We start from the raw sequence: 19,155 nt of genomic DNA, 5'->3' as shown, positions 1-19,155 counted from the left end.
TATGCATAGGATAAAAAATATATATAGGATAGAAAAATATGTATAGGATAAAAAATATATAAAGAACAAAAAATATGTATAGGACAAAAAATATGTATAGGATAAAAAATATGTATAGGACAAAAAATATGTATAGGACTAAAAATATATATAGAACAAAAAATATATATAGAACAAAAAATATGTATAGGACAAAAAATATGTATAGGACAAAAAATATGTATAGGATAAAAAATATGTATAGGATAAAAAATATGTAAAGGATAAAAAATATATATAGGACAAAAAATATGTATAGGATAAAAAATATATATAGGATAGAAAAATATGTATAGGATGAAAAATATATAGAGAACAAAAAATATGTATAGGACAAAAAATATGTATAGGATAAAAAATATGTATAGGACAAAAAATATGTATAGAACAAAAAAATATGTATACGACAAAAAATATGTAAAGGATAAAAAATATGTATAGGACAAAAAATATATATAGGATAAAAAATATATATAGAATAAAAAATATGTATAGGATAAAAAATATGTATAGGACAAAAAATCTATATAGGATGAAAAATATATATAGGATAAAAAATATGTATAGGATAAAAAATATATATAGAACAAAAAATATGTATAGGACAAAAAATATGTATAGGATAAAAAATATATATAGAACAAAAAATATGTATAGGACAAAAAATATGTATAGGACAAAACCAGAATCGGACATATTTATCTCAGATAGTTCTGGTGTCGAAATCCACGTGCTATGGGTTCACCTTAGTCCAATTCAGTAAAAGAAGACATGTGGACGAAATAAAAGATTCAGTTTGATATTCAATAGTAGAAGGACGACAAGTTATTAAAAACAAAAACAAATGATATATGTACGGAGATAATGATACAAGAGAAGATTGCTGCATCTGGTCTGGTGCACCAACCACTTGCTCTCTAATCCAATAAGTCCAACACTGTCTAACAAGCTCCAGTCCCTGTTCCATCACCGCAATGGTAGCAGTGTCAGAAATTTCGTGAAAATAGTGAATAATTCCACCCCATCTTTCCAAGCTTATAACTCCTCGAAAAATGTAATTCAAGCCCTAATTTTTTTTTCAATTAAAGGAGCAAGGACCAAGGTTTTATTTAAAAAAAAAAACAAAAAAAAACAATGTGTTTTTTTTTTTTAAGGTTTTAAACTTCGGACTTTACAGGTAAATTTCTAAAAAAGGGATTTTTTTTTGTTTTAAATTTGAATATATTATTTATTGACCCTTTTCTCTTCAATTTGCGATATATAAAACTATTCAACATAAATTAATTATTTACTTTTTAATAGACATTTCAAAATGAGAGGCGTGAATTATTCGACCCCCTGTCTTTCCAAGCTTATAACTCCTCGAAAAATGTAATTCAAGCCCTAATTTTTTTTTCAATTAAAGGAGCAAGGATCAAGGTTTCATTAAAAACAAAGACAAAAAAAACAATGTGTTCTTCTTATAAAATAAGGTTTTAAACTTCGGACTTTACAGGTAAATTTCTAAAAAACGGATTTTTTTTTTTTGTTTTAAATTTGAATATATTATTTATTGACCTTTTCTCTTCAATTTTTGATATATAAAACTATTCAACATAAATTAATTATTTACTTTTTAAGAGAAAGTTGAAAATGGGTGACACTTGGGGGGGGCGTGAATTTAAAAAACAAACGTTTGTCTAAAATATTATATTGAGTTTATTGGAAAGAACATAAAATTTCACATTGACCCTGAAAATATCGTAAAAATAGAATCAATAGAAAAATTTTGATAGATTTTTAAAGTTTAAAAATTGAAAAATATTGAGTTCGGAAAATTCATTACTGTTTTTAAAAAAAAATATTTCTATTACTTTTAAAACAACTGTAATAGTTTATTTTGGGAGTATAATCCATAAAGAAAATAAATAACCCACTTTTAACAAAGAAATTACGATATTTTTATATTGTATTCGCAGTTTCGTGTTAAGGGTGTCAAAAATTCCTACAAAAATTCTGATACTGCTACCGCAATGGTGCACCCCTGTGTTTGGTTTACAAGTACTTCAATGGAACTTGCTTCAACGAACCTGCTGTACTTATGCCACCCTCAACACAAATACTCCTGACAAACAGTAAAATCAAGCCCCTTCCCTGTAGAGGTCCCTAGTTGCTGGAAAATAATTTTTCTTTTACTCTAATAGCATCTTTCATCGAACTGTTCGTCTTTGGAATTCCCACCTTGCTCTCTTTTTTACCGATGGTACCAACATTCAGAAATTTAAATATGAAGTGGATAAACACCTCGCTGCACAACTGACTGACCAATCAGCTTGCAGGGAGTATTGATTCCATCTGTCTCATAAGAAACTTCTTTGGCCCATTTGGGAATCACGACCAGCAGAGAAACCCCAGGAAGCATCAAAGAGAAACATTACCTCTCTCTCTCTCTCTCTTTCTCTCTCTCTCTCTCTCTCTCTCTCTCTCTCTCTCCTAACCTCATACACTGAGCGTTTGAGCATTTGAAAACTGCTTGCCGACCTTCAAAGACCAATTAAAGTAAATAAAAAAAAGTAAAAGTTCAGGATTTTAGTCGGCAGATGTTCGTTTAATGTCGTGATTGTCGACAAAAACGGAAAGATGGACACGGGTTGTTGGCTGGTAAGCCTGTGCTCTTGAATTTATTAAACACGTATTTTAAAAAAATGTATAAATAACTTTTTTAAAATTATATTAAATACTAGCTGACCCGATCCAGCTTTGCCCAGGAGTAAATGGGGTTATTTTTTTTAACAGAATGTTATTATTCGTAAATATATCAGACAGTGTTAATCTCCCTCCTTCGGCGGGATAATGTGACACAAGGATCGGGAAAGTAAGAGTTGAAAAGCCAGAGTTTTAGAACAACCCTCTGACCGGCAAAAAATGCATGGGGAGCCCCTTCAAAATTCTCCTGTAGGGGCGCCTCGGATGATAGAGCAAAGCTTTGTAGAGTGAACCCCCTAGAACTACACAGAACCAGAATCATAGGTCAGCCAACCGGGAACAAGCGATCTCAACAATAAACTAAATTTGAATGGCGTTGCTGCCGAGGGAACGATTAAGAAAAATGGAATGGTTTAAATAAAGTTGTAGACAACTTCGTTAAATTACATTCGAATCTGTTTTTACTTTTGTGGTTTTAGTGGAACGCCATTCTATTGACGTAGGTCACGCTAGACAAGGTTAATGTGTCTATTTACCGGGAGGTTTACCATTTTATTGTGTTGCTTATTCCAATTCAATAAAATTGGGGAAAATAATGAAACCAGCATGCTTTACTCGCAATGTATGGAAAGAGTGGTGCAAATTTACATCGAACTGTTTGTCTCTGAAATGCCCTCGTTCCTTCATTTTTTTTCGACGGTACCAACATTCAAAAATTTAAATATAAAGTGAACATACATCTCACTGCACAACTCCCCTACTTTAGATGTCCCTATAAATCCGGCCCTTAATTGTCGGTGCTCAAAGAAGAAATAGTTAAACCTCTTGAGTCGCCTTTCGTAGGACAGATCACATAGTCCCTACATTATTCGATTAGCATTAGTTTCTCCAGTGCGGTCATATAGTCACAGGAAGGTTAACATCTTTAATGAAAGTGGTGCTATGAATCCGATAGGATTTGAACATGGCACTCCGAGTCGTCAGTTCATGTCGGTAGCCGCTTCGCCAGCCCACTTCCCAACGAGTTCTAATTTTGAAATTAGTCTTATTAATTAGTCTTACTAATTCTATTGAAATCTAATGAATGTGTTAGACAGTTAAGGTGCGGGGGTCTAAGAGATACAAAGCTGTGGTTCGTCTAACAAGAGCACGTATTAAGTTAGAGACGGTAATGTTAAATCACTTACGAGATACAAAGCTAGACGTCAGATAGCCGCATGGCACTTTAAAGATGCGAGACGAACCTCTATGTATTAATAGTAAGCAAAAACGTAACACAAAGGAAAACAAAGCATCTTTTAAGGCAACAACGAAAAGATTTATTTCAGTTGTAGAAAATTAGATAGTGTTTACGTGAGAAAAAAAGGAAGATTCGAAAATTCTTTGGGATGTTATCTTCCGGCGAATATCGCTAATGCTCGAACGTCCAGAGTACGAGCACAGGAGAGAGGGAGAGGCGGGGGTAATGAGTAATGTCTCTCTCCTTGAGGCTTCCAGGGTTCTCTCTGCTGTGACAGGGGCTAAAGAAGTTCCTTAGGAGATAAATGGAATCAATACGCCCTGCAAGCTGATTGGTCAGTGTGTTGCCAAATCGCTTAGCAGGGACATTGATTCGTGAGAAAAAATAAATCTTTATTTTATTCGTGACTGCTACAGAGCTCTCTTTCCACATGACTGCGTGGAGAAGTAAATGAACATCGTAAAGTCGTAAGAACGTGTAACACAAACGAACAGACCGATGACTGTTGTGGAATTGAATTAATAAACTGATATGTTAAATATTCGACGCCGTCCGTGTTCATTATGTCGATCATGCATTCTAGTCAGTTGAAGAAGAAATCCAATTTATCGAGCATATGAATGGGAATGTAATGAAGCCACAGAAACGTATGCAAATGACCAAGCTATGGCGTGAGCATGACGTCACAGCCGGATCGGAGACACGAACTATTAACCACGCGTCAACGAAAAGAAATATTTTAAACAAGATGCAAGACTCGTTGATCCTCCGAACTTTTGCAAGATTGCCAGGTAACCGTGAACCGTTAAGCGAATTACACACATAACAGCTGGTTATAGCTGCAGACTAGGAAACTGCTAATCGACAGAGAAAGAGAAAAACGGAAATGCGACCATACTCTGTTGGTTTTGAAAATACGTGTCAGTGGCTTGGTGATGAAACGACTGGTAATAAGTACTAAAAAATAAAAAATAAAAACTTGTGTTGATTTTTTTTTTTTTTTGTTTCTTTGCGAGTCAGTGTTAAAATGTAACAACCACGTTACAGGAATCCAAGTAAAGTCAGGTTATCAGGTATGGAGAGATATCCGACAAAACGGTACTTCGAATTCTAAAACAAGATCACAGAAAAAGTACAATTGTAGTCTTTACCTTCGTTAGAAGGGCGGTTATTATTCAAACTATCTTCCGTTCTCATAATATTTCTCAGTGTTAGGACTTATACTTCAGTCATTGGGACATACAATCAATGAGTTTGTCCCGGTCATCATCAGACTTCTACACACTACTGCTTGGAGTGTTGTATTTTTGATAGTTCGTTGCTCGTTAATTTCTACAGCAGCTTGATTGACTTTTCTTCCTCGTTTTTTAGAGTGATTTTGTCGATGCGCAAGGTGAAGCCCAAACTCTGGAAAAGGAAACACGCGAGACAGAAGACGTGAGTTGATTCTTCTCTTGATTTCCTCTCATTCTTTCCTTTTTTTTCTTCTTCGGTTTATTTTTCTGTAACGTTACATTAACGTTTACCCACGAGACCCGCACGTTGTATGAAGTCTACATCGCAAGTAACAGAAGACAAGTAATAACTCTACTCACTTTTGTTTTTTTTTCTTTTGTTTTCTTTTATTTGTTTTTTTTCTTTTTTTTCTTTTATTTGTTTTTTTTTCTTTTTTTTCTTTTTTTTTGTTTCTTTTTGTTTTGTTTTTTTGTAACAATGGCATTTATTCTTGTGTACTTTGCCGAATAAAACGTGATCGTGCTCAAACGTGCTCTTGAACGTGTTCTCGAAAGTGCTTTTCTGTCTGTGCGCATGTTATTTCTTATAGTCTTTTTCTTGTTCCTTACCTTTTTTTTTTTTGTTCTCTACCTCCCACCATGTCGCACAAGGCTCGGAACTTGCATACGCGCATCCGCGCTCTGTTACATTTCCTTTTCACATCATTTCTTCCCATTCTACCTTTCCTCCTCTCTTTGTCTCCTCCCACACTTCATTATGCATTTCCTTATTGCTACGTCAGTTACTGTTTGCTTGCCTATAGACACGCACGCAAATACCATGTATACAGATATGTGGTATGTGGATGTGTGTGTGTGTATATATGTATATATATATATATATATATATATATATATATATATATATGCACACACACACACACACACACACACACACACATATATATATATATATATATATATATATATATATATATATATATATATATATATATATATAAGGAAACAAAATAAAAGCTAAAATAACTACTATTTGATAAGCTTAAATATTCTAATTAAAATACAAATTGAATAAATAAATGCCCATTTCGATACAAACATCCAATAAAAAACATCCAATCCGGTACAAATAGAAAAAAGTCAACGTTAATTTCAAATCAGTGGATAATAATAAAAATTAAAAAAATAAAATTAAAATTAAACGAAAGACGTTTTATTTTATTGATAGACAAGATGACCCACTTTAGTTAAACTTTTTTTATAGTTGAAACACTTCTAAATGACTTGAATTATAATATCGTTACTATCGTCGTTGTCTGAAACCACGACAACTGTTTTCCCTCCTCCTCTCTTTCTCCTCCCCTTAGTGTATTCATACTCCCCTCTATATCATTATATTACCCCTTCCTTATTACCACTTTCTCTAACTTTTCCCTAACACTATCCCTTTAACCCTTTTCCCTTCTTGGTTTTTGTAATTAATTTAAGCCCATAAGAACTTCATGCCAGTCACGGCATTTTTTCTCTCCTCAAAATTTGAAAAGGCCTGGTACATTTTTAATTCTTGTAGTTTAATTTTTCTTGCCTGATGAAATCAAATATGATTGAAACGGTCTGCACATCGTAGCAAGATATGACTGTATTTACATAAAGAAAAATAAAATGTGATTCGCTCTCTTTGATTGAGCACTATCGACAACCCTTGTTGAAATTCAATTATTCTTAATTTTGGGATATCTTTCTACCTGGAATATATATATATATATATATATATATATATATATATATATATATATATATATATATATATATATATAGGCAACATTTTTTCTCTTGTGCATATTTCATTGAATATTCCTGTTTGTTTCTTTTAAGATCTTTTCCATTTGTCGGGCCAGTCTCTTAATTTTAAAAGTGAATGTCCCTATAAGTATAAACTGGCCGTAGTGAAAAACCTCATCTACCGAGCCAAACGCAATTCATCTACTAGCAAAATATTTTATAAGGCACTCTCTTTGATAAAACAAACCGTTATTAATAATAACTTGCCTAATTATATTGTAGATCAATAAATTAAATACGCTTTACCTTCCATTACAAGTGAGACCAAACAGCCAAGTAGAGCCAAAGAGGAAGGAAAGACTGGGGAGAGAGCACTGACCAGACCACTGCTGGAAAAGTGCCAAGCGAACTGGGACCTTGGGGAGGCTTATTACCACTCAAATTCCAGTGAAGACCAATAGCCGCTGCCAACGAGAAATCAATGGCAAGCAGTTGTTGCGATAATGCAAATTTATTTGCAAATAATATCGAAAGAGGTGGAGAGTACTGGAAATCTGAGGAGACTTGTTGTCACTCAACTTCCAGGGAACACCACAGGCTGTTTTCAAGGAGAGATCTTTAATGACCTGTGTGAAAGCTCCTTATGAACCAATAATAATAATAATAATAATAATAATAATAATAATAATAATAATAATAATTCATTCTAATGTAATCAAATGCATGCTTAATTATAAAATCGACGAAAAAATAATTTTAAAAATATTGTATATAATCATATTTTCCGCACAGGAAAAAAAAAACTGCGATTCATTATTTATTACAAAAGGGCCAAAATGACTAACTACTAATATGCAATAACCCGACATCCGACGACAGTTTGCTAAAAACTAGTAACGCCGTATATGTTTTCAAATGTCTTATAGGAGAATGTGTTTTTAAAAACAATTCATACATAGGCATGACTAGGACTAGTATTTCTCACCGATTTACATGTCATTTGTCTCTCCCTAACAGCTCCATCTACGAAAATATAGGTAGCACACGACACCCCAAAAAATGAATTCAGAAATATATTAATATAAAATACCACCATTTAAGCCGTCTCATATTGTAACCTGTGCCTCTCCTTCATAGAAGCCCTACTTATTCACAAAAACAAACCGGCATCAATCCGGCTCAATATGAGGACGAGGGTACGCTTAAGTGCTTTTAAATGATTTTAATCAACTTTTTCAATAAATTCACTAAACACATTTTTTAATTCATCACGCGCTTGAAAACAACTCATGGAAAACAAATGGAAGTCGAAAACGTTCGCCGCTATGGCAAATGTCTTTTTATACTGGAATAGAACGTTCAAACATTGATCCAACCAATAGAAACGATCGATCTCAAGAATAACAAACAGGAATTATACCTGCTGTCTAATGAAACATATATATATATATAAACATAAACACACACACACACACACACACACACACACACACACACATATATATATATATATATATATATATATATATATATATATATAAGAACAAGTAGTTAATAAAACATGTTAAAAAACACTTTGAAAAAGAGTTAAAAACATATTTAATTTTAAAAAGGAAACACTAAATAAGTGAATAGTCCTTAATCCGCGGAGTTTCAAAGAAATGCTTTCCTTCTCATCAGAGGATCGGATTTTGCTTGCAAAAGTATTAAATGAAACTACAAGTAAGTCATAGATCTTACTTGATAACAAAAAGTGAAGCAGAGGGAATAGGGTGAATAAAAAAAAGTGATTTCATATGAATGGATAGTCTGCTGAAGGGTAAAATATCCAATGACGGTAAAATCCAAAAATGCAGAATCCAAGAAAGTTAGTTAAAGTTCTATTAGCACAAGTAAAATCCAATGGAATCGCGTAATTGGAAGATGATCCAAAGTAATCCAAAAGGCAGAAATCCGTGGAATAATTCACAAATAGGTACAAGGAAAAGGGGATGAATTCCAATAATATTATTAAAAGAAAGACACACGCACACACATATATATGTGTGTGTGTGTGTGTGTGTGTGTGTGTGTGTGTGTATGTGTCTTTCTTTTAATATATATATATATATATATATATATATATATATATATATATATATATATATATATATATATATATATATATATCACTCCATTCGTTGGGCACTTTCTTATTTTTAAAAACTTGCGTTCATTTGTTTTATTTATTTCTTATGATATAATTAAGCTTTTGTTCAAAATAAGAATGAAAATCAAAAATCGAAATATTCGATTTCAATTAAAACCAATGTTATCTATGTAATTGTCGTGTCGAAATTAGTAAGATATTTAAAAATTACGAAAAATGATAGAGTAGAAAATAAATTATTAATGAAAATAGTTTTGCAAGAAAATTATAGTTATACTTAAATAACAAATAGACAAGGTCTATGCTAGCAGGGGAGGTCACTTGAATCTGTCTTGTTACATTTCAATGGGTCAATGGATCCTGAAATCGTGAAAGTACGTGCTTCATGTAATAATATAGTAATATTTTATTAATTACGATATAACACGTAAATAATGTTGCTTTTAGTTGATACTGACATAAAAATGAAGTAGATAACATTGTTTTTGTTGTTTTTCTTTAACGAAAATTCAGTTTGAGACTTTCGAGTTTCGTTCTTATTCTGAACATGTACCTGTAATTGTATTCATACGAGTGTCAATTAATTAAAACTAATTCAGTTTTATTTAATTTTCCCCTCTTTTCTTTTCTTTTTTTTTTTTAACTAATAAACAGACAAAGTTTGAAGACGCCGTCGATATTCTGGAGGCCGAGACAAAATCATTGGAACCAATACAGAAATGGGTAAGTAAATCTGACCTTTCTAAAAAAAAAATATCTATTTTCTTAATAGTAAATCCAATTGGTAACCTACATATTACGGTATCTGTCCATTTGCCATAATGGTAAGGGTGTTCGCTAATTGGCTGGGAAACAAAAAAAAACGTAGTCTTTTAACTGACGTTTATAAATCCAAAGACGAAATAATCGAATCTAAAACTGAAATATTAAAATGTCAATGACAGTTATTCATGCCGGAAATACCCGAGGGCACACACTTTTGCGCACAGTGCCGTGCAGAGATATTTTTCAGGGCAGGGGCCCAAGTAGAAAAAAAACGTGTCTCGGTGGGGCACAGGCCTATAATACATTTCTCTGCAAAGAGCAGCAGCACCACCACCACCCTCTGTACATCCCTGCTTGCGCAATACGGCATTTGAAAACACTCCGACATTTAACGAATACTGATAGAGAAGAACTACCTCTGTTCGGTGAAATGTCGATCAGAGAAGCACTACGACCGCATCTTTTACCTGTAACACGATCAGCCGGTCACTGGTGTGTGACCGACAGACGTGTTATACTATATGCCTTAGAAGTGCTCTCGAGAAGACGTAAAGATGGCCAGTCATTAGGGTCTGTGTATCAAGAAAAGCAAACATGGGATGTTGGATGTGGGTGTGGCTCCTTCTTCTCCCAGGAAACGTCTTGACCTCTGGTGGCATTCGGGTTGGAATCTTCTTTCTTCTCAGGGCCGACTCATTCTTCAATGAAGGCATTTATGGCAGACACAAAAAACGACACGCGACACAATTGTAATATATATAGTATAATCTTAACTATTTATTTTACAAAAAATATATTACAATGCAATATACAAATTATAATTAATTTTTTTAACAATTAAACATAGGCAATAGGCTTTTCAGAACTAACTAACCTACCCTAACTAGTATTGAGGGAGGGGGTCCTCCCTCCTCCCCATTTACGGAGAGACAGAAATATGCGTGCTCACCTCATGACGGTGCGAACAGAAAAAGAGAGATCTGGAAAGGGAATTATGGGAATGCATTTCTTTGTATCTCTACGCCCATGGCCAAATCACCACTCGGCCATGCTGTAGAGTGTGTTAGAAACCGTGGCATTGAGAAATAGTGCCACATTACCAAGGATACTTAACCACCTGTCAGTTATCAAACAAACCACACCTGAAAGAGACCCCACCACCAGCGTTCAAACCCCTGGATTAAAAACAGGCAAGACGGAACGTTGTGAGAATAACACTCAAGATGAGAACAGTAGTCTAAATAATCCAAATAAAACAAGCAATGGACCTTGATCAAAATTGTAATGAGGGTTCTAAACATACGGTTTACTAGTTTAATATTTTTATTTTAATACTAGCAAAGGGAGCCTCGTGTTGCCGGGTCATAAAATGTGCTTAAATGTGATATTTTAATTTATGCAGATTTCGTATTTATTATTATAAAGTCAATCTTCTATCGATTATTTCATCTTATATTGTACCCAATATATAGTTGTGATTTCTGCAGTAAAAAAAAATATATTGCTTGTGTGCCATCAGCTAGAATCGAAACTGAAACTAAAACCAAAATTTATAGCGTTTCAATTTGAGACGTTATTGAATCAGCCATTGTCAGTTGAATAAAAAAATAGATCAAAATAAACTAAGATTAGCATAGAAATATATATATATATATATATATATATATATATATGCGCATGTGTAGAATAGCAGTTTAAGTTGACTTATGCTTGCCAAGGTTCTCATTTCTTTCAATTTTGAACCCTCTTGACTAAAGACCCATAAAAAACGGTCCACAAAAAATACAGTTAATTGAGACCCCCTAATGTTGCTCTGTAACAATTCGTCTCGAAGGAGATAATACAGTTTGAAAAAAATGGAGACAGATAATTATATAGTAGAATCCCAGGATATGGTGGCCTTAGGATACGGTTTTTTTTTCAGGTTACGATGTGGAATACGATGTTTTTCAGGCCCTGGTTACGGTATTTGCCCCGCCTTACGGTTTATTATTAGGGCTACGACAACAGCATATTCTTTTCATTGTTTTGGCTCTCGAGTATATATCCGACACAATTAGATTAATCAACCCAGAACCGCATCACTCTACATAAAAAACATGTAAGATATCAATGGATATATACCTGAGAATCCAAACAAGGAAAAGAATATGCTGTTGTCATAGCCTTATTGATGATATACATGTGTACTATATACTGTACTTCATTTTGTTACTCATTTTTAATATGTACTCTATAAAATTTGCTTATGCCCCGCCATAAGGCGATTTCGCCTTATTATCCCAACCCTGGAACTAATTAATGCCGTATCCCGGGGTTCTACTATAAGACACTTGTAAAACATGTGATTTTCTGTCTGTGTCAAGTGACGTTCAAAAGTAACTTTTAAGTTGGCATTTTAAAGTATGTTATGGCTTTTAACAATTTTAGGCAGTTAATCTAATAACCAAACGTCACCGTAATTATTTTAACCAAATGTCACAAAGGTCCGATTTTTTTAAAAAAAAGGGAGGGGGGGCGAGAAAACTGGCATGCAACATCTTTTTATAATATATACATATTATCACGTAGAAGACGAAGCCTCGAAACTATTTCTGGGATTTAAATTTCGATATTTCATAAGCAGCCTGTTCCTGTTCTATCGCTTACCCCACCCCTTACCAAACTTTCACAAAAAAATACTCGACCAGCTTAAACCACTATCAACAGTTTTCCCCACTCTCTATCTATGCCTAAATCTAAACGCAGCTTCTTTCCTAGAACTGCCCACCTGTGGAACACTGTTCCATTGGTCTGCTTCTCGGCCGACTACAGCATGATAGCTTTCAAGTCTAATGTAAACAAGTTTTTTTTTTAATTAAATAATCAAATTCTACCCAACTTACACCACTAACGATTACTACACTACCACATTACATTTATTAACTCTTATCCTTGAGTGACATTCGGGCCTTGATAAGTGGTGACTCCCTTGTAAAAAAAGGGGATTCTATTCATTTTATTGTAAGGCCGGTTTTTTTTTTTTAATGGAGTATGTAATTTCATTGAATTATAGTTAAAAACGATGTAAATATTTTCTCACTGGAAATTTATAGAGAAAAGACCAAATTTGGTGAGGAGGACGGGTTCAATAAATGAAGTATGATTGAAAGTAAACCTTCAGACAATGCCGAGTAGATACAATTAAATATTAAATTTGCCGAATCCATTTTTGAGTTGTTTTTTTTTCTATCGTGTAATTATTGTGATCTTTATTTTTTCTTCTTTTTTTTCTTTTTCTTTTTTAATTTAGCGCAAAGATAATGACATTAAAGAAGAACTACTGAAAGAAACGAACAAGAAAGAAGAAGAAGAGGAAAGAGAAAAAGAAGAAAAGGAAAAAGTGGACGCAACAAAAGAAAGAGAAGAAAAGGAAGCAATTATAGCAAAAGAAGAGAAAGAAATGGTATCAAACGAAAAAGAAGAAACAGAAGAAGAAAAAGTTATTACAAAAATAGAAAAGGAAGTAGAAAAAGAAGTAATCCCAAAAGAAAGAAAAGAAGAGAAAGAAACGGTGGATAAAGAAGAGGAAGGAAAGGACGCCATTGAAGTAAAAGATGTAGAAAAAGGAAAGCAAAAAGAAGTAGAAAAAGAAAGAATAGTTACAAACGAAGAAAGGGTGGTAAAGAAAGAAATGATTACACAAGAATTAAAAGGAGAAAGCGAAATAGAATATAAACAATTGATTAAAAACGAAGAAAAGGAGGCAGAAAAGGAAACTGTCGTGAAAGAAAAAGAAGATGAATCAGTAAACGAAAAGGTAGAAAAGGAAGAAAAGGAAGAAAGGGTAATTATAAAAGACGAAACGAGAGTAGAAAATGAAGTAACGAAAGAAGTAATTACAAACGAAATAAAAGAAGAAAAGGAAGAAAGGGTGATTATAAAAGACGAAACGAGAGTAGAAAATGAAGTAACGATAAAAGTAATTACAAACGAAATAAAAGAAGAAAAGGAAGAAAGGATAATTATAAAAGACGAAACGAGAGTAGAAAATGAAATAACGAAAGAAGTAGTTACAAACGAAATAAAAGAAGAAAAGGAAGTAGAACATAAACAATTGATTAAAAACGAAGAAAACGAAGTAGAAAAAGAAACTGTCATAAAAGAAAAAGTAGAAAAAGAGAACGAAAAAGAAGAAAATACAATTGAAGAAGAAGAAAAGAAAGTAGACCAGAAACAATTAATCAAAAGAGAAGAGAAAGAAGTAGACATAGCAGTAAAAGAAAGGGTAAAAGAAATAATTACAGAAGAAGGAAATGAAGTAGAAAAGAAAATACAGAAAGAAGAAATTACAGACGAAATAAAAGAAAAGCAATCAATTAAAGAAGAAAAAGAAATAGAGAAAGAAACAGTAATAGAAGAAAGAATAGAAAAAGACGAAGAAGAAAAGAAAGAAGAAAAAGAAGAAGAGACTTGCAAGGCTTTGCAAGTCATCCAAAAGGTAAGAACACATCCTCTCTCCCTTTAACAGCATGATAGAAACCATTTCTTAATTCTACTCTCTAAAAATAAGTTGGTTGAATTTTCAAAGTCAGACCTAAATAGCAATTCGCCCGATATATCGCTATTTGATTCAGACCCCCTTTTTGTTTCATTTTACTGCAGTCAAAGTTCTCAAAAATACAAGGGGGCCCCCTTCTTACGGGCTAACACATGATCTCTATATGAGATACATAAATATTCGAATATACCATTAAAGTTCTCCGTTACCTCCCAAACGTAAAGAAGTTGGGAACATAATTTCCTGCTCCCCAATTGACCATTTAAATATGTTATACGATATCTTTATTGTGATCTCCTGGTTTTACTAGATTCCAGAACAAAAATTCATCTATTCTGGTGGAGCATCCAGCTTTGTGTGGTTACGTGAGGTAACATCATTTGGAAAAGGTGCAACATTCCTTGATTTTGAATATTTGATCAAAGTTTACTTGCAGGGAAAAGTATCCTCATGCCAGGTTGTCCTGACAAACCGCTGTACAGAGAGACCTTAGACACTCGAGGATAATGTCTAGTAGGACAATATCTAGTAGGCATTCAAGTTCTATCCCTGTAGGCATTCAATTTCTCTATTTATGTTTTTCCAGCTATGATATTTGTACAGATATAATTCATTTGTTTTTGTTTTTTAGCAGTCAATATTTTGGCCAGCTAGGAGTAATATTAAAATGGATACATTTTTACTTCTAGCAAAACGACTTCATTTATTTTTTATAACCAACAACAAAAACTGAATTATTATTTGTGTGTTTGCAGGAAAAAATAAAAAATAAAAAAACGCTAGCTGCTAGATCCAAATTTTACTAGATAGCTTCAAAGCAAGATCTCCGGATCTAGCAAGAAACCTGCCAAATTGGCAGTACTAGATGCCAAGGACTATTGTCTGACTGTTATGAACTGTAGCTTTTGTAATATATGTTATTAAGGCCTATGATCTGAAAATGACATCATTACTGAGGTCCTAGCAAGTAAGATCTGTCAAACAGACTGTCGATAATGAATCAAAAATTTTACAAAAAAAATTTAAAAAATTTTTAAATTGCATTAAAAAAGTAAGGAACACAATGATTTCTACTAAAACTCAGTAATATATTAATAACAAAAAAAACTCAGTAATATATTAATAACAAAAAAAACTCAGTAATATATTAATAACAAAAAAAACTCAGTAATATATTAATAACAAAAAAAAACTCAGTAATATATTAATAACAAAAAAAACTCAGTAATATATTAATAACAAAAAAAAAAGAATTCAAAACGGAAAAGTTGTGTGTTTATGCATCAAAAGTAATTAAACATTAATATATCATGAAGACCACGTTATGAACACACTCGTCGAACCAGATATAGTGAATAAATGCTGTAAAATCGATTGTTTAAGTTGTGTTCTATTTACAATGGAATATATATAGACGAACTACACTTCAGCGAAAAAAAAAGGTCTAAAACTAAGAATTTAAAATTTCATAAGTAAATGGCCAATGGAATACCGATGTGAATAGAAAAATTAAAAAAAAAAAAAAAAAAAAAAAAAGAATATCCAACCAACCCAGAGTTATGGAAGAAAGAGAAAAGAGAAGGTAACTCTTGTTTGACTCCACATTGGTCACACATACATAATGCATTGATATTTTGATCAAAGTAGGACATCCTCCACTCTGCATTGGCTGTCATGCTTCATTTAAAGCAGAATATATCAGTGAAATTTATTGATTTCAATGGAATCCGTTCTGAACATTACCAAGTAGGTGACCTGAATGGGCAGGTTAATCCACACAACATTTTATGTTTATATTACTTGTATTGATCGAACTATTATTCTCATCTTGATTGTTATTTATGCAACGTTTTGATCAGATTGGCTTCTGACCGTCCTCAGGCATGTTGGTTGTTGCTTGGAAAAGAAAAGAGAAAAGTTACTGCCTCTGTAGATATTTTCGTATTCTTTAAGTTAGTCTCTATTTTATGGCTATGGTTTCATACTTGCGAAAAAAAATTGGTTGACCAAAGGGAAAGCAACTCTAATAAAGATCAACAGGGGATTATCTCCCTTCCATTGCCAAAATTTTAAGGGTGTACAATTTTTTTTTTTTTTCTAAAAGCTTCCAAATCTCTAGGCTTGGTTTGTTTAGTAATTTTTCTTTTTTTAGCATATGTGCTGCCTCCTTGAGTCAACTGACCTTTCACCTTGCATCCCTGTCAATTATTTGGACTTCGTTCCATAAAGGAAAGTGTGTTTCTTTTCCTTTTCATATGTGATCAGCTAGTTCCGACTTGTCAACCTCTCCCTGTGTCACGGCTTTACAGTGTTCTTCTAGCCTTGCCTTCGGAAGGTGATCGGTCTCACCTTTGTATAGTTCTCAGAACTTTAATATTCTTTGATTTCTGAATTTATTTACCTGCCTTCCATGAGGGCAGAATAAGACATAAGACCAGGTTTAATGTGGAGTGTGACTATCACTGGGCATCACATGGTCATTCATGGTCCTGTATTGTCTAGGATAAAAGTGTAGTATCTGCTTTGATATTACATTTTTATTTTTTTCTTTACTCTGTCAGTAAAAGGAGAAATCCTTCTAGACAGAGGCAATTTTTTGTCTATCCAGATTTCCCCTTTTGGGGGAGTTGGAGTTTCCCCATGTTAAAAGAAAAATGACCTTGTGATCGGTGCATGTGTATGAGTATCAATAATACCCATACACTTGGTAAAATCCTAAACTATTGAACTTATGAATTATGGAACATGTACTTTAGGCAACAGAGTGAGTAAAGGAGGCAGATTATTTATTTATTTATTTATTTTTCTTTTTGTAAACTTTACCTCTCAAAAGGATGCCACCGAAACCAAAAAACGCAAAAAAAAAAAAAAAAAGAAAAAGCATTTCAATTTAAAACTAATGTTATTTTTTTGTTTGTTTGTTTCTGACTTTGTGCAGAGGCAAGTAAACAGGGACGATTTCATGATTCTAGAATCAAACTGAATTTCTGAATGAAGTAAGATTATATGAACAAATATAAATATTTTGCCTGTTTTCTACAAACTATACTAACTGACACTACCCTGTGTTGCCCAGGATGCAATGAAGTCATTTTAGTTTTTAAGTTTTGAGTTTGCATTTTTTTTTTTAACTTATACAGAAAAAGAAATAAGATTATAGTTGCAAGGAAGGCAACTGTCTTTATATTCTTAAATTAAAAACTATTAGTTATTCTCTTTGTTGATTTTAATTTTGCTGTCATGTGAAAAATGTGGTCTAGGCGGGAATACATACTTTTTTTAAATAAATTCTAGGAAAGTATGTTATTATAATACTCATAATATGTTACAACAATAGCAAATGAAATTTGGCTAGTCAGAATCAAAGTTTTATATGCCAGCTTAAATGCTATTTAGGTCCAACTTTTAAAATCTCACAAGATGTGTTATATGAGAGAAAATGATGTTATATTTCAAATTTTGTGATTATTTTCTATTTATCATTCAGCTTATTTCATCCATTTATTTGTATTTATTTTATTTTATGTTTATTTTTTTTTTGTGTGTTATGCTTCTTAGTGTTGTTAGTCTTTTCAATCTCTCCACCTAAAAAAATAAAACCTTCCCTTATTGCAATGTATAAAAAATATATATATAACAGTAATAAATTAATTACAATTATCAGGGGGACGGGCTTTGCCTGGTCATAAAATACGCTTAAATATGATATTTTAATTTGTTTAATTTCCTATATTATTATAGTCGTGATTTCAAAAGTAAAAAAAAAAAAAAGTATTTAAGTGCCATCAGCTCGAATCGAAACAGAAACGGTAGCATTCAAAGCTGGTGACGTTATCACTGTACCAACGTGACACGCATATAAACCAATTAAAAATAAAAATAAACTAAGATATATGTACAAAATGTTTTACGATTTTTTTTTTCAATTTTGACCTCTTTTTGACCCCATAAAAACAATTTTAACCGGCTAAAGACCCATAAAAGAACGGCCCATAAAAAATCCAATCATTTGAGGCCCTTAGCGCCACTCTTCGACTTTTAGTTTCAGAGGAGATAGAGTTTGAAAATATGGAGACAAACAGACCGACCGACAAACAGGCAGACATATAGCCGTTTATGTATTAGATTTCCAATAATTTATAATAAATAATAATAATGGGGTTTTTTGTTTTCTTCATTTCTCTCTTTGGCACAATTCTTGAAAGATGTGTGATGTGTGTTTTATACATGCAGCCGAAACACATTACACAGAAGAGATTAGAATAAATTTCAACATGGCAGTTGATTAAACATCCTTCCAGTCTCTTTCCCACCGTTTTCCAACTGCATGTACATGGATTTTTACTGTGCTTTAGTGAGAGTTGAGGACATGCGCTGCATGGAGATAAATAATATGAAAATAATGTAATGGATGTGTAATGTGGGTCTTAAACACAGACTTAGATCTGATGACCTCAGGAGACTTTGATTGTAGAGTCATGTTCAAAGGACAGATGAGAGTTCTTGAATCTGTTGATGTAGAACAGTTGAGGTTGTAGTTTCAGTTCAAAGAAGGCCAAGGAAAACATGGAAGGAAACGATAAAAATAGACATGAGAGAAAGAGGGATAAATAAAGACTTGGTCAGAGATACAATAGTTTTTAAGTCAATTTCATAAAAGTGTCCAATACATGCCAGCATGTAAAGCTGATATTAAACTAAATACTATGATTTAAGCATG

At 32.8% G+C, this 19,155-nt stretch overlaps 1 protein-coding gene across 3 annotated transcripts in view; it reads left to right on the top strand.

Moving 5' to 3' along the window:
* The window catches only part of LOC145293237 (uncharacterized), a 284,727-nt gene that overhangs the window by 213,908 nt on the left and 51,664 nt on the right, over nt 1–19,155 (top strand). For all 3 annotated transcript variants that reach the window (XM_080139807.1, XM_080139806.1, XM_080139805.1), the window contains 3 exons: nt 5,336–5,401; nt 9,785–9,853; nt 13,188–14,375. In XM_080139807.1, the coding sequence (XP_079995933.1) occupies nt 5,336–5,401; nt 9,785–9,853; nt 13,188–14,375 (1,323 nt within the window). The remainder of the gene's footprint in view (nt 1–5,335; nt 5,402–9,784; nt 9,854–13,187; nt 14,376–19,155) is intronic.

Source organism: Euprymna scolopes, chromosome 14 (genome assembly GCF_053919585.1).
Source record: "Euprymna scolopes isolate OS-2025 chromosome 14, ASM5391958v1, whole genome shotgun sequence".
In the NCBI taxonomy this organism is placed as follows: Eukaryota; Metazoa; Mollusca; class Cephalopoda; order Sepiida; family Sepiolidae; genus Euprymna; species Euprymna scolopes.
This window is presented reverse-complemented; position numbering and strand designations above follow the sequence as displayed.